This window comes from Spodoptera frugiperda, chromosome 9 (genome assembly GCF_023101765.2).
Source record: "Spodoptera frugiperda isolate SF20-4 chromosome 9, AGI-APGP_CSIRO_Sfru_2.0, whole genome shotgun sequence".
NCBI classification, from domain to species: domain Eukaryota; kingdom Metazoa; phylum Arthropoda; class Insecta; order Lepidoptera; family Noctuidae; genus Spodoptera; species Spodoptera frugiperda.
The window spans coordinates 6,617,584-6,630,226 of NC_064220.1; the positions used below are offsets into that span (position 1 = coordinate 6,617,584).

Genomic DNA, 12,643 nt, shown 5'->3' on the forward strand with positions numbered 1-12,643 from the left:
TCAATATCCAAAAATGTTTAACGGCTTCCGAAATTATTTCTAATAACATATCCACTGATAACTACATATCCAATAAGTTTCCAAAAGCTCTGTCAATATATCTGATAATTTGGGAACATACTGTTTACACTCACTAATGCTGTTATCAGTAACGTTTTATCTATATCCGTGGGTATGGAGACTATCGACCCCTTTATCAGTTGAATGTTAAAGGTTACTGCCTCCTAAAGTTTGCACAGCTTGATATAGCAAATACTGGCACCAGACTTAGGATAAAAGTCAAGAATATAATTTCTAAAGATGATGTTCACGGTAGATTTTTGTGATACTAATAGAGTTTTGTTTGTTTCAGCTCACAATGATGATGAAAAACGCTCGCTCGACTTCGACCCACCATCGAAACGATCTCAGGATGCACTCAATGTGGAATACGGCCGTACTGATGGTCGAGCCTACCCGCCTGATCTACTCTCCTTCCCTCCCAGAGCTGCTCAAATATCACCAGCGGCTAGCAACGCTTCCACCGTACCAGACACCACAAGGCTGCCTCCACAACTCAACCCGATCAGTCCCATACACTCGCCAATATATGGCATGACCAATCAAAACTTATTCAGGACTTTGCCCTACTCTCGTTCTCAGTCGCCATTCACAGCGCCCATTACACCTCCTGTTGTCACACCTAGGCAGGGATACGTCACGATCCCAAGGAGACCCAGAGTACCCAGCTGGTCTAGTACAGCAAGCACACAAATCCTGCCCAGCTCTGAAGCACAAGAACCGCTATATGATAATCTAGGGCTAAGGACCACGGCAGATGGCAGCTCTGTGCTATCTTTAAACAAAACTGGTTTAGAACCCCAATTCTCACCAATGAGGAACAGACCCTTGCCAGCTACTCCGATAGCCTACCCTAACCAGCATCCAGTATACTACGCTCCCATTGAAGAACAAGAGCCATCACCCTCGCCAGTACCTCCACAAGTGAATCGAAACAGCATCAGCTCTCAGTTGTCGCATCAACTTTCTACTCCAGGGCCTCAGGAACCAGTGAACCCAAGAATGAGTTGGACTGCTAAGAACACCTCCACTCCACAACCTGAGCCTAGGAAAGTATTATTCAGTGACAAAAGCGATGCACAGTCCCAAGTGTCAGACAGCAGTACACTAAGCCGAAGAGGAAAGCCTGAGACTGGATCTCTAAGAAGAATTCCAAGAGTAGATAGTAAGGAGGAGCCTAGTTCTCCATCAAAGGACGAGAGCAAGAAAAATGAGAGTGTAATGAACCAATCAGGGACTCTGGGCAGGAGTGGTAAGATACCACCACGACCACCGCCGAAGCCGAAGAAAAAGCCGAGTACTGAAGTGAACCCCAACGAGCCGCTGTTCGAGGACGAGGGAGAGGATGGTACGGAAGTGTAATAGTTTAGACTAAAGGTTTACCAAAGTGCCAATGAGCTTTTAGTGAGAGGAGAGACCTACGTCACGATATCAGTGAAAAGACGTGTTATTACGATTAATTTTCCGCGGTGCTCCTGTAAATAAACATTTGTGCTAGATTTTTTACTTGTCGCGTAAAATTTATGGACCATTTTAATATTATAATCATTGTAACGCAATTGGACGTCGCGTTCACTGTTGGTTTAAGTATTTATTGTTTGTGGTACTCTTTGATTAAGACATGAATGGTAACTAATGGCTTTTATGTAGCGACGATTGTTTCATCAATATCCAAGACTGATTACTCTAAATTGACACGCTTTTGTGGTATATGAACTGTTTCAAGTGGACGTGTTTGTGTTATCATTTATTCAACTGAGTCTGGGTGTCATTTTTAGCTTTGTTTCACGTCGCTTTGTTCATTCCGTACGACATTCCCGTATTTTATTCAAATGCGGAAGCGAAGGAAAGATTAAGGAGTTGAAATGTTCATACCTTTCCGTACAAGCTAAATTTGAGCATTCTTTGCTCATATCATTCCAAAATTGTATTCCCATCATCTGCTTGGCACCGTTCATATATGCGAGTTTTATTTGACATTCCTTAAAGCATTCTTTCATGGCATCTGCACATTGATTATGGATTCTCACATACATATATATGGAAGACTGAAGCAAATAGTTCGCTTTTCCTCTATTGATCAAGTCAATAGTTTGATATAAGCGGTTTGTTTGTTTGGTTCTATGTTTCGTCCTTGTATATTGCACGTTTATAAATATCTTCATTTATTCCGGAGTACGTTTAAGTATTTTCTCTGTTGTTTTGTTTTAGTACGGTATCTTCTTGTTTCATATGATGGTCCTATTTCACTATAAAAATTTAAGCTAAAATCCGATACGGTATTTTTCACTTCACCTATATTTTCATAGTTTTGCTTTTACAAAATTAATCTACAAATAGGATACAACTATCCAAAAAACTGTTTTAAATTAAAACATTCTAGCTACTATAGAAGATTTTTGAAACTGGACCGTCAGTTAACACTTTATAACAAAAATAGGGTCACAAAATATTTTTGTTTTTAGTTTTGGAACCAAGTTTATAAATCGTGCAACATACATCAACGTACATCGGTCGTTCTGCACTAAAATATTTAACTTTGTACATTCTAAGTTAACAACATTTTAGTTTTTAGTCCGAGGCTGTTTTCGCTAACATTTTTAAATGTAAACGTTACTCTGAAATATAGAAAACTGCCGTACTCAGAGACATTTAAGTATAACTACCTTAAACTATACCTTAGTAACGATTTTGTTCCGAAAACAATTGCTAATGAGCTGAGTTAAGTAACCATTAAATGACTCTGAATACGGTGGTAAGACTTTTCAAATAAATCAGGTTAATGATGTAGTTTTCAATTTCGAATAATTAGGTATTAATGAAATTCCACGGTAGACCAAAGCAGGCAACAAGATTTACGTCAATTATATGATTTTAATGTCTCGATATCTTGATTTTAACCTAAGAACATGTACTAGGCAACATGAAATCTGACAACATAATTAATCACCCCGAGAGTCAGAACATTGAATGGCTTCTAATGGTTTCAAAGCCTAATATAATTTGGATTTGTACTTCAACGAATATGTGACTGTACTATTTTATATTTTAACGGTAGATTTTTCACAAAGAAAGAGTCGCAACTTACCAATTTTTTAATTTTTGTATTATTTTATTAATCAACGTAGAGTTTGTGTCTTAACGAACAAAAGTTCATTTGAAAATAAAAGAAATCATTGATATATTGATTTTAATTCAATTATTTTTGGCATTGATTCTCTACGTATTTTAGCCAATTCTATACAATCAAACATTTTTTATCTTTTTACCGATTAATTGCGAAAAATAGTTCCTAAAGTTTTTTAAACCATGTGTTAGATTATTTTAGGTATAAACGTATCATGTTATAGTTTAAGGTTCGCTTAACTTACTGGTGCATATTTTTGTATACAATTTTATGTGTCTATTTATTTTATTTTTTTAATTGTATATTTTACTTTTGTCTCTTCTTTTAAAAATTGCTTGGGATTGGATTATAAATGTAATTTTCTTTCATTGAATACTATAAAGGTTTTACAACGTATCTTTATTACGTACAGTTTAAAAAAGAAATGATTTTGCTATTTTCTGGATTATGCTATGATGACTATCTCCAAATTCTAATAGGTATATCACTATCAACAGTGGTCACTGCTGACCAAAGGCGTCTTCTCGCACGGAGAAGATTTGAGCATTAATCACCACGCTAGCTCAATGTGGGTTGCCGATTTCAAACTTATAATTAAAAATTATAAGCTCAAGTTTCCTCACGATGTTTTCCTTCACCGTTTGTCAGTGGTGTCTAAAGAATATTAGAAAGTACATATAACTCGGAAAAAGTCACATTGGTACTTGCCGTTGGTAGGCTTCGAAGCCCTCATGTATGAGAAGTGGGCTTGTGGGTCTGTCTTAAACCACGGCTACCACGACACTAAATTCTAATTAACTTGTCAAAATGGTTGATTATTCCAAGTATTTTTCATAGAAGAGACAATTTATTAATTAAGTTTTAAAAGTACATGACAAAGTTGTATTCTACATGAAATGTTGTATTCTTTAGCGGTTTATATGAAATGTGTGCTATAGTAAAATGTACTGTATAAAACTTTTTAATGTATTTTCAATTCATAAGCTGTATAAATAGAGTACATTTTGGCTCGAAATCGAATAAATGTAATAGAAAAATTAATGTATACATAACTACGGCCTTTGTACAAATCAAATGTTTTAATGTTTTTTTTTTTGAAGTAAATGCCTTGTAAACGTGACTCTTTGTTTTTTCACCGTCGAAATCCGCGTTGCTTTGATTTCATATAATATGATTTTATTTGTAAATTGTACCCATGTGGGTACAATATTTTTACAATGTTTACTGTAGACATCCAGTTTTTATAGTTTTAAGTCCAATGTAAATAGATACATTATTAAAAGTGATTAAAAGCTATATTTCATACGAGTTTTGTTTTATTTTTAACCGATTTAAAAAAAATGTAGATTTTCAGTCTGATCTGTACGTATGTTTCTACCTATCATATACTTATTTATACGTAACGCATATAACAAATGCCTGTTTAGCAAAAGCCTGTATATTGACCGATAATAATGAAAATAATAAGATCAAACAAAGTACAGTCGAGGACTGATCTGCCTGATCATTAAAAAAAATATTGCAACATAAAGCCATAGGTATCTATCTCATAAATGTCTCATCTAATAAAAAAGCGAAAACGTCGCAGCTTAGTGACGTAACATGCTTAGTCCGTTAGTCAGTGGTGCGTCTGATGTCCGTCCGTCCGCCTACCTCCCGCTTCATTCGTCAATTCAAGGTCATGGGGCGCGGCTATAAAGCATATCTCATCAGGTGCAAGCAAACATTTAACTTAGTGGTGGTCAGGCGCACATGACAACCTTTGTACCTACCTATTGTCTAACCAATATAATGAATTCATGGCACTATTATCACAATTCCTTGAAACAGGGAAGAAATATTAAACAACTAACTAAATACTTAAACCAGTTTTGTTTTAAATAATCGGAGAGCTGGACCAAGTTTAACACTGGCAGACTGACTCGAGACGGAAATCCAATTACAAAGCGAGGAACAAAACGTAAATTAATGAGAGCGAAGTACGATCTTGAACTATGTAGTATAGAGAACTTTGAGAGTAATGAAACTATGTATTTTAACTAAAGCATCATTATTAATGTGTATTGTGTAGATACATATATGTATGTGAACACAATACGTCATTTTCTGTTCTATCTACACACAGTCGTGAATGGTTCCGTGCGGGAATTGAGCTGCTTTTCCACCAGACATGTGCTAAGCGAAAAAGGTATGTATGAATCGTAGCAATCAGCGACCCATTGTCTCTGCATACCCCCATGGGAGACTGGCGTGAGGTTACGTATGTAGGTATGTATGCCAGAAAACTCCCCAAGTACCAACAGATAGATAGAACATTAAGACTGAAGAACATTGACTTTTACTCCTTGTCCTGTCGTAAAATCGCCACCAATCTTCTATACTTATAATAAATCTGTAGAGAGGTCAATTCTGTACATGAAATATATTTCCAAAATAACTATCAGCGGGTGATTAGTGATCGATACTGACGCCAAAAATGCAATCAGAAAAATATTTGTCTGTCTGTCTGTCTGTCTGTCTGTCTGTCTGTCTGTCTGTCTGTCTGTCTGTCTGTCTGTCTGTCTGTATGTTCTTTATAGAAATAAAAACTACTCGACAGATTTCAACGAAACTTGGTACAATTGTTCTTCATACTCCTGGGCAGGTTATAGTATACTTTTCATCACGCTACGACCAATAGGAGCAGAGCAGTGAAGGGAAATGTTGGGAAAACAGGAGAACTTACTCCATTTTTTAAGCTTCCGTCGCGTGTGCAGCCTTAATGGTTAAAGCTACACAGAAATAATGTATGACGGAAATGTTCCCCTTAAAATTGTTTAAAAAATATTCCACGACAGCAAATGTCTATCTCTTATGGTTGACTCACAATAACACGTATAACTCCCGATAGCTTAGCAGTTCGGAGCTTTCTGATTATATTTGTCTACTCTTACGTTTATAACACATTCATTAATTCATTAATTCATTCATATTAGAATAAATCTGTAGAAGGGTCAATTCTGTACATTGAAAATATTGAAAGAATAAATAGCAGGGGTGTTACACCGGTGCGTGCGGCGCGTCGCGTTCCGCGCGCGCCTCAAAGAGCCATCAGACCACCACAGATGGGGCCCAACAGGGCTGATGCCTGATCCGGAGCTGCGGACTACCTAGCGGGTTTACCGGGGCTCCGGCTCGAAAAGCAGGAGAAGGAACGGGGTGGTTTTTAGTCAGTAAGAGTCTGACACTCCCTCTCGCCTCGCCCAAGGTGGGGGAAGTCATTGGATGATGAAAAAAAAAACTGGATCGATACCAAACCCAAATATGTGACTTTTTTTGGCTGTCTGTCTGTATGTTCAGGCATCACGTGAAAACCAACAGTTCGATTTCGATGAAACTTGGTATAATTATACCTTATAGGCATAAAATAGGATACTTTTTATTAAAAAAAAACGTTATTTTTCAGTTTTATTCTACAGTAGCAGTAGTTCAATAGAGGGATCTCCTTAATTATTATGGGCCTCGCCGTATTTGGGTCCAATAGATATTTATAAGATGTCATTGTCAGAGTTACTCAAAATAAAACTTCCACGCGAAAACCGACATCCGCGCGGACGGAGTCGCAGGCGGAAGCTAGTAAATAAATAAAAATAAACGCAACGTCACGCCTTATATCCCCGAAGGGGCAGAGGTGCACATTATGGCAAGTAATACCGCTATACAATGTACACCCACTTTTCACTATTTGTGTTATAAGTCCCATGTAATAGGGGGTGAGCCGGCAGTAGGCTCTATTTACTGGGAATAAATAAAAATATCCGCAAATAAAACTTCTGACTCAAAGCATAACAATCAACAGTTCACCTTTTTAGTGCCTTACTGACCTCTAAAGTATTTTTGGAAGGAAAAAACAAAAATATACACGAGTGAAGCCTCAAAAAACTTTCGGATCCCTTTGTTATTTTACTTATTTTATTAGTCAACGTTTCACGGTAAAATATAAAAGTTTCTTTAGTTGTTTTATTAGCTGTGGCTGATCGTGCACAATGGGCCTGTCTGTGTATGAAAAAGGAGGTTATAATCTGTGGCGTACAAAATGGCTGCGCTGATTTTTACGCGGTTATTTTTTTTGTGAACGTGTAGAATATTTATTTTTCTTGGCGGTTTTTTGAGCTGTACAGACCGAATCGTGCGTTTTAGTAAGCGGTTGTTGTACAAAACATTGGTTTTGATTTTAAAAATCCCTGTGTAAGTAGGTAAACTGTATATTTGTCTCCTGTTAAATAATAGTTATTACCATTATTAATTGGAACACTTACATGTGGCCAATTGGTTTGATGACTTGGTATGGAAATTAAGTATTATTAATCCGTCAGTTAGGTAAAAAAAATATTAGACACGTATTTTTTTCTTTCGTCATATAAGATAACAATACTTAGATAAAACGAATCAATGTTTAGGAATGGGAGCAAATACATACATCATGTCTACGCACAACATGTACACAAAAGTGACGTCACGCGGTATTTTAAATTATATCATCGAAAGTATTTATTTCTGTAAGAAAATAAAAAATAAAGTGTCTAATATTTTAAAATAATCTACAAAACGGACATTAAAATAAAAATTAGTCATCTACCCTATTATCAAAGATCATTAACCCTTACCTACCTATGTATATTACAATGACACTGAAATCTATAGTAGAAACAAAACAATAAACAAACCAATCAGAATATTTCACAAAATTAATTAATCTTGCAAATCAGAACAGTCATTATAACAAATTAATGATTTTCATGATTATTATCAATGCTAGCGAAGTGCTTGATTCAATAGTAACGAACAAATAGACAACAAATAGAGCGAATTGTTTATGATTAATGATACTACTAGGTAAATTACGAAATGGAATTTATAAGAGAAGTTATATAACATCACGCCTGGCATTATTTGAAGGGGTAGGTAGTCAATGGATGTAACACCCAATCTTATCTTTAGTAAAGAGACGGAGATGAGCTTATTGTTATTTGTAATGAGAATTTTAGATAAACCAAAAAACCTAGTATTACTCAGTCCTTGGTAAGAGAAGTTATTATACAAATATACATGTATTATACATATAAACCTTACTCTTGAATCACTCTATCTATTAAAAAACCGCATCAAAATCCGTTGCGTAGTTTTAAAGATTTAAGCATACAAAGGGACATAGTGACAGAGAAAGCGACTTTGTTTTATACTATGTAGTGATAATTTGAGAGAGGACTAAAATTACCGACATAGCTCAAAGGATTAGCAAGCTGAAATGGCAGTGGGCCGGTCACATTTGTTGAAGAACCGATGACCGTTGGGGTAAACGTATTCTAGAGTGGAGACCGCGTCTAGGCAAGCGTAGTGTAGGGCGCCCTCCAGCTAGGTGGAGAGACGATATCCACAAATTGGCTGGTAGTGGTTGGATGCGTAGAGCTGAAGATCGAGCTCAGTGGCGTGCCATTGGAGAGGCCTATGTCCAGCAGTGGACGAGAACAGGCTGATGATGATAATTTGTATGCTGTTCATGGCAAGACATACTTACTTGACTGGTGAATATAAATGTAACATCTTTTGTAAGCTATGATATACTAATAAAATGAATATTTGAATTTCAATTTGATTTTCATTATTACACGTGTCTCCAAGATGTTTCCAATTAAATTTATAAGACTCTTCCGGATGGAATCGGATCTCGTTACAAAAGAATTTATTTCTAATTTCGGAACAAATACAATACGGAATGTGGGAATCGATCAAGGAATACGGAGCTCATTACTCCCATCTACAACTTTTAAACTCACGGGAAATCACTTTTATATGCCGATAGGTCAATAGGTTTTTAATAAAACATAGGTAATTAAAATTTAAATGGGATTTTTTTAAGGTTGGGATATAATCCATTGACTTCTCCCGCCTTGGGTGAGGCGAGAGGGGGTCTCAGACTGTTACTGACTAAAAGCCACCCTGATCCTACGATCATGATCACGGTTTTTCGAAAATTTCTCAGTATTAGCACGGAGTCTGAAAATGTGCCCGGTATATGGCAATAGGCTCACCACCTATTACATGGGACTTACAACATAAATTGTGAAATGTGGGTGTACAATAGCATTATGTGACATAATGTGCACCTCTGCCTACCCCTTCGGGGATGAAAGGCGTCACGATATAAAAAAAATGTTGGACAGATTTTAACGACACAGCGACACAGAATACTCCTACATCTACATGAATGGGGGTGAACCGATAAAAATTTCAACCCCTCCACTCAACGGGGTGAAATAAAGGTAACGGTGTATTGCAGGGGGCCAAACTGAAATATTGTTTGCTGTGATTAAGTATGAATGAGAATTGAGAGCCAGCCTGCATTGATGAGGAACTTTTGTCCCGAGATTTAACTTGAACTGAATCACAGGATTAAATTCAAAATTAATAACGTAAGATAGTTACCTATTTTTTAAAAGCGTTACGATAGAGTTTCTCTCTCACTCTTCTCCAAGCGAAACTACACTTTGGAACTAGCACTAGTCCGTCAGAGACGGACAGACTGTTTCACGAACGAATAGACAGTCCGTCAGTAAAACGTCCTAGTTAAAACTAGTGCAGGATAATTAAATTTTTACTTAAAAGTGACACTGGGAAGTAATGAGCATTAATCACCATACTTTCTTAAGGTGGAGTGGAGAGAGATTTATATCGTAACTCGTCAACTCAAAATCAGTTCAGCCGAACGCGAGATAATCGCGCACAAACATACATACATACAGATCAGACTGAGAACCTAATTTTTATTGAAGTCGGTTAAATAGTAATGATGTTACGTCAGGTAAAAAAACCTTTAAAATATCACAATACATCAGTTACAGTTCATTTCACACTGTACTTTAAAATAAAATTCGAAATGGCTGCCGTCCACGCTCATACAAAAGGAATCTGAAATTAAATCTCTCAACAATTTTACTACTACTCCATTTAATATTGTGTCGGAATGCTATACGGGGTAAATATTTTATGTTTACCTTTAAAATTTAATATATGGGAAACTTAATTGTATTTTTAACCGAAACGATTTTCAGACAACCACCATTTTTTTTTTTTTTGGAGCATGGAATATCATTCCGTTACTTCTCACGCCTCGGGCGAGACGAGAGGGAGTGTGACTCTTACTGACTAAAAACCACCCCGTTCCTACTCCTGCTTTTCAAGCCAGAGCCCCGGTAAACGGTTTAAAAGACGGGCACCTTGTATGAAGAAATTGATTAATGTAGATGCACTTTACGAAAGACTGCCACTGATCGTGATCTATGGCGGTCCACTGTCTCTGCCTCTGCTTATCCCTCTCGTCATGCTAGGTATCTGCATTTAAATCAGACATGAGAATTCCATCCAGAGACCTTATTACGAGTTTGTTTTTTTAACGAGATTCAAACGTTACCGTTTCGGCGTTCTGATTGGCCTGCTCCAATGAACCAACCAATCAGAAAGCTAAACGGTAAAGTTTCGAACTCGTTAAGCGTAAAACAAACTCGTACTAAGCGTTCTGATTGGTAGATTTGAAAGTAAGCCTATTAAGATGTGTGTGATGAAATTCTAAGCTCATTACCACTTACTTCTATTGACAATTTTTCTTAGAAATGTACCATTTTGGCCAACCTTGATCTTACTATTGATACAAATTTGGGTATTCTTCGAAACGTAATCGATATGACTTATTGAAGTATAAATAAGTAGTAACTACCTACTTTCCTTTTTCATTACTTACTAGCGGTTTTATCCACTCTGCTCGGCTCCTACTTATAGTAGCGTGATGTTTTATTAAGGTCTATAAAACACAAAAATATATTTTTTTAATCGGACCAGTAGTGCCGGAGATCAGAGGATTCCGTCGAACAAACTAAGAAACTCTTCAACTTTATATATAAATCGGTGAGTGGGTGAGATTACTAGAGGCCCAATTACCCCCCTCCTTAAACTTCCCCATCTCTGATTTCCCAACCACCCTTAAATTCCTAACCCACAAAAGGCCGGCAACGCACTTGAAACGCCTGCGGTGTTTCGGGTGTCCATGGGCGGCGGCGATTACCATTCCAGCCATCAGGTGATCCATCTGCTCGTTTACCGGATTATACCATAAAAAATGTAATAAGTATAAGCATGTATAAGATTTATGTCAATCTGATCCTTAAAAATAACAATAAATAATCGAGGTTTCATATAAAAAAAAATCCTAAGAACCTATCAATACATACATGCCGGCAACGCACCTGTTACTCCTCTGGTGTTGCGGGTGTCCATGGGCGGCGCTGATTGCTTACCATCAGGTGACTTGTTAGCTCGTTTACCACCTATTCCATAAAAAAACCTATCAATACAATAACAATGTACCTAGTTTATAGCTAAAAATCAGTACGTAAGTAACTTGCCTTCCAATCGTGGGAAGATTTACCCTTGGTCTGGTGTGAGCTAATGGACGCTGCCTCGAGATCCCAGATGATCCTGCCTAGTTAAAATGGCGGCGCAAGCACTGAAAAATCGACTCTATCGACGTTAGAAAAAGAATCTAATTTATATCCCTATCCTTGGTATATTTATTTATAGGGATAATTTGGAGTAGATAGCTGTTAGTTAATTGGATAGATTAATTATTTATTAAGCTGTTAAAAGTTAAGCTTAGTTTTTTTATCCGATTTTTCATAGTTATAAAGAAAGTCGGTATTTTTGATACATGTATGTTATTTTTGGCTGCACAGTTGGCACGGGTGTTGCGGGTTCAATTCCCGGACGGAGCAACTCTTTGTGTGGTCCAGAATTTGTTGTTTCGGCCCTGGGTGTCATGTGTTTATGTGAAATTATGTTTTGTAAACGCACCCAGGACACAAGAGATAACCCTAGTGTGGTGAAAAGGTTTTTTATTTTATTTTAAATTTACAACACAATCACATCCATAGCTTACATTACAAAAACATAGTACGTATATATTAAAATGTATATGTTTTTCCAGAGTTGAACATTTCTATTAGTTGTAGCGGTAAAAGGATTAGCAGAAATCCATGTTATTGTGACTGTTACACAATTAAAATTGAATGGTATTTCAGTCTAAGCCTTTTAAAGTTCGCTTCGCTCGTACTGTTAGCAAAACTGATATATTTGATTTTAAGTTATTTTTTTTTATATATATTTTTTAAAAAATGTTGCCCCACATTAGGATTTTCTCCTGTGTCGCGGGTGCGTTTTACAAACATACAAGTTCACATGCACATGACACCCAGACCCGAAACAACAATTCGTGGATCACACAAAGAGTTGCTCCGTGCGGGAATCGAACCCGCTACCCGTTGCGCGGCAGCCAGTTGCCCAGCCACCGCACCAACCGTGCAGTCGAATCGAATTAATTACGAAGTTGATATATTTTTTTATTTAATACTAGCTGGCCTGGCAAAC

General features: G+C 36.9%; 1 protein-coding gene and 1 long non-coding RNA gene across 3 annotated transcripts in view; one reads left to right on the forward strand and one right to left on the reverse strand.

Annotated features, from left to right (window-relative positions):
• LOC118271470 (uncharacterized) overlaps positions 1 to 4,492 on the forward strand; it is a 285,447-nt gene extending 280,955 nt beyond the window's left edge. The window contains exon 5 of the mRNA XM_035587561.2: positions 353 to 4,492. Coding sequence (XP_035443454.1) covers positions 353 to 1,422 — 1,070 coding nt within the window. The 3' untranslated portion in view covers positions 1,423 to 4,492. The remainder of the gene's footprint in view (positions 1 to 352) is intronic.
• The window catches only part of LOC126911047 (uncharacterized), a 436,837-nt gene that overhangs the window by 316,804 nt on the left and 107,390 nt on the right, over positions 1 to 12,643 (reverse strand). The gene's annotated exons all lie outside the window — the stretch shown is intronic.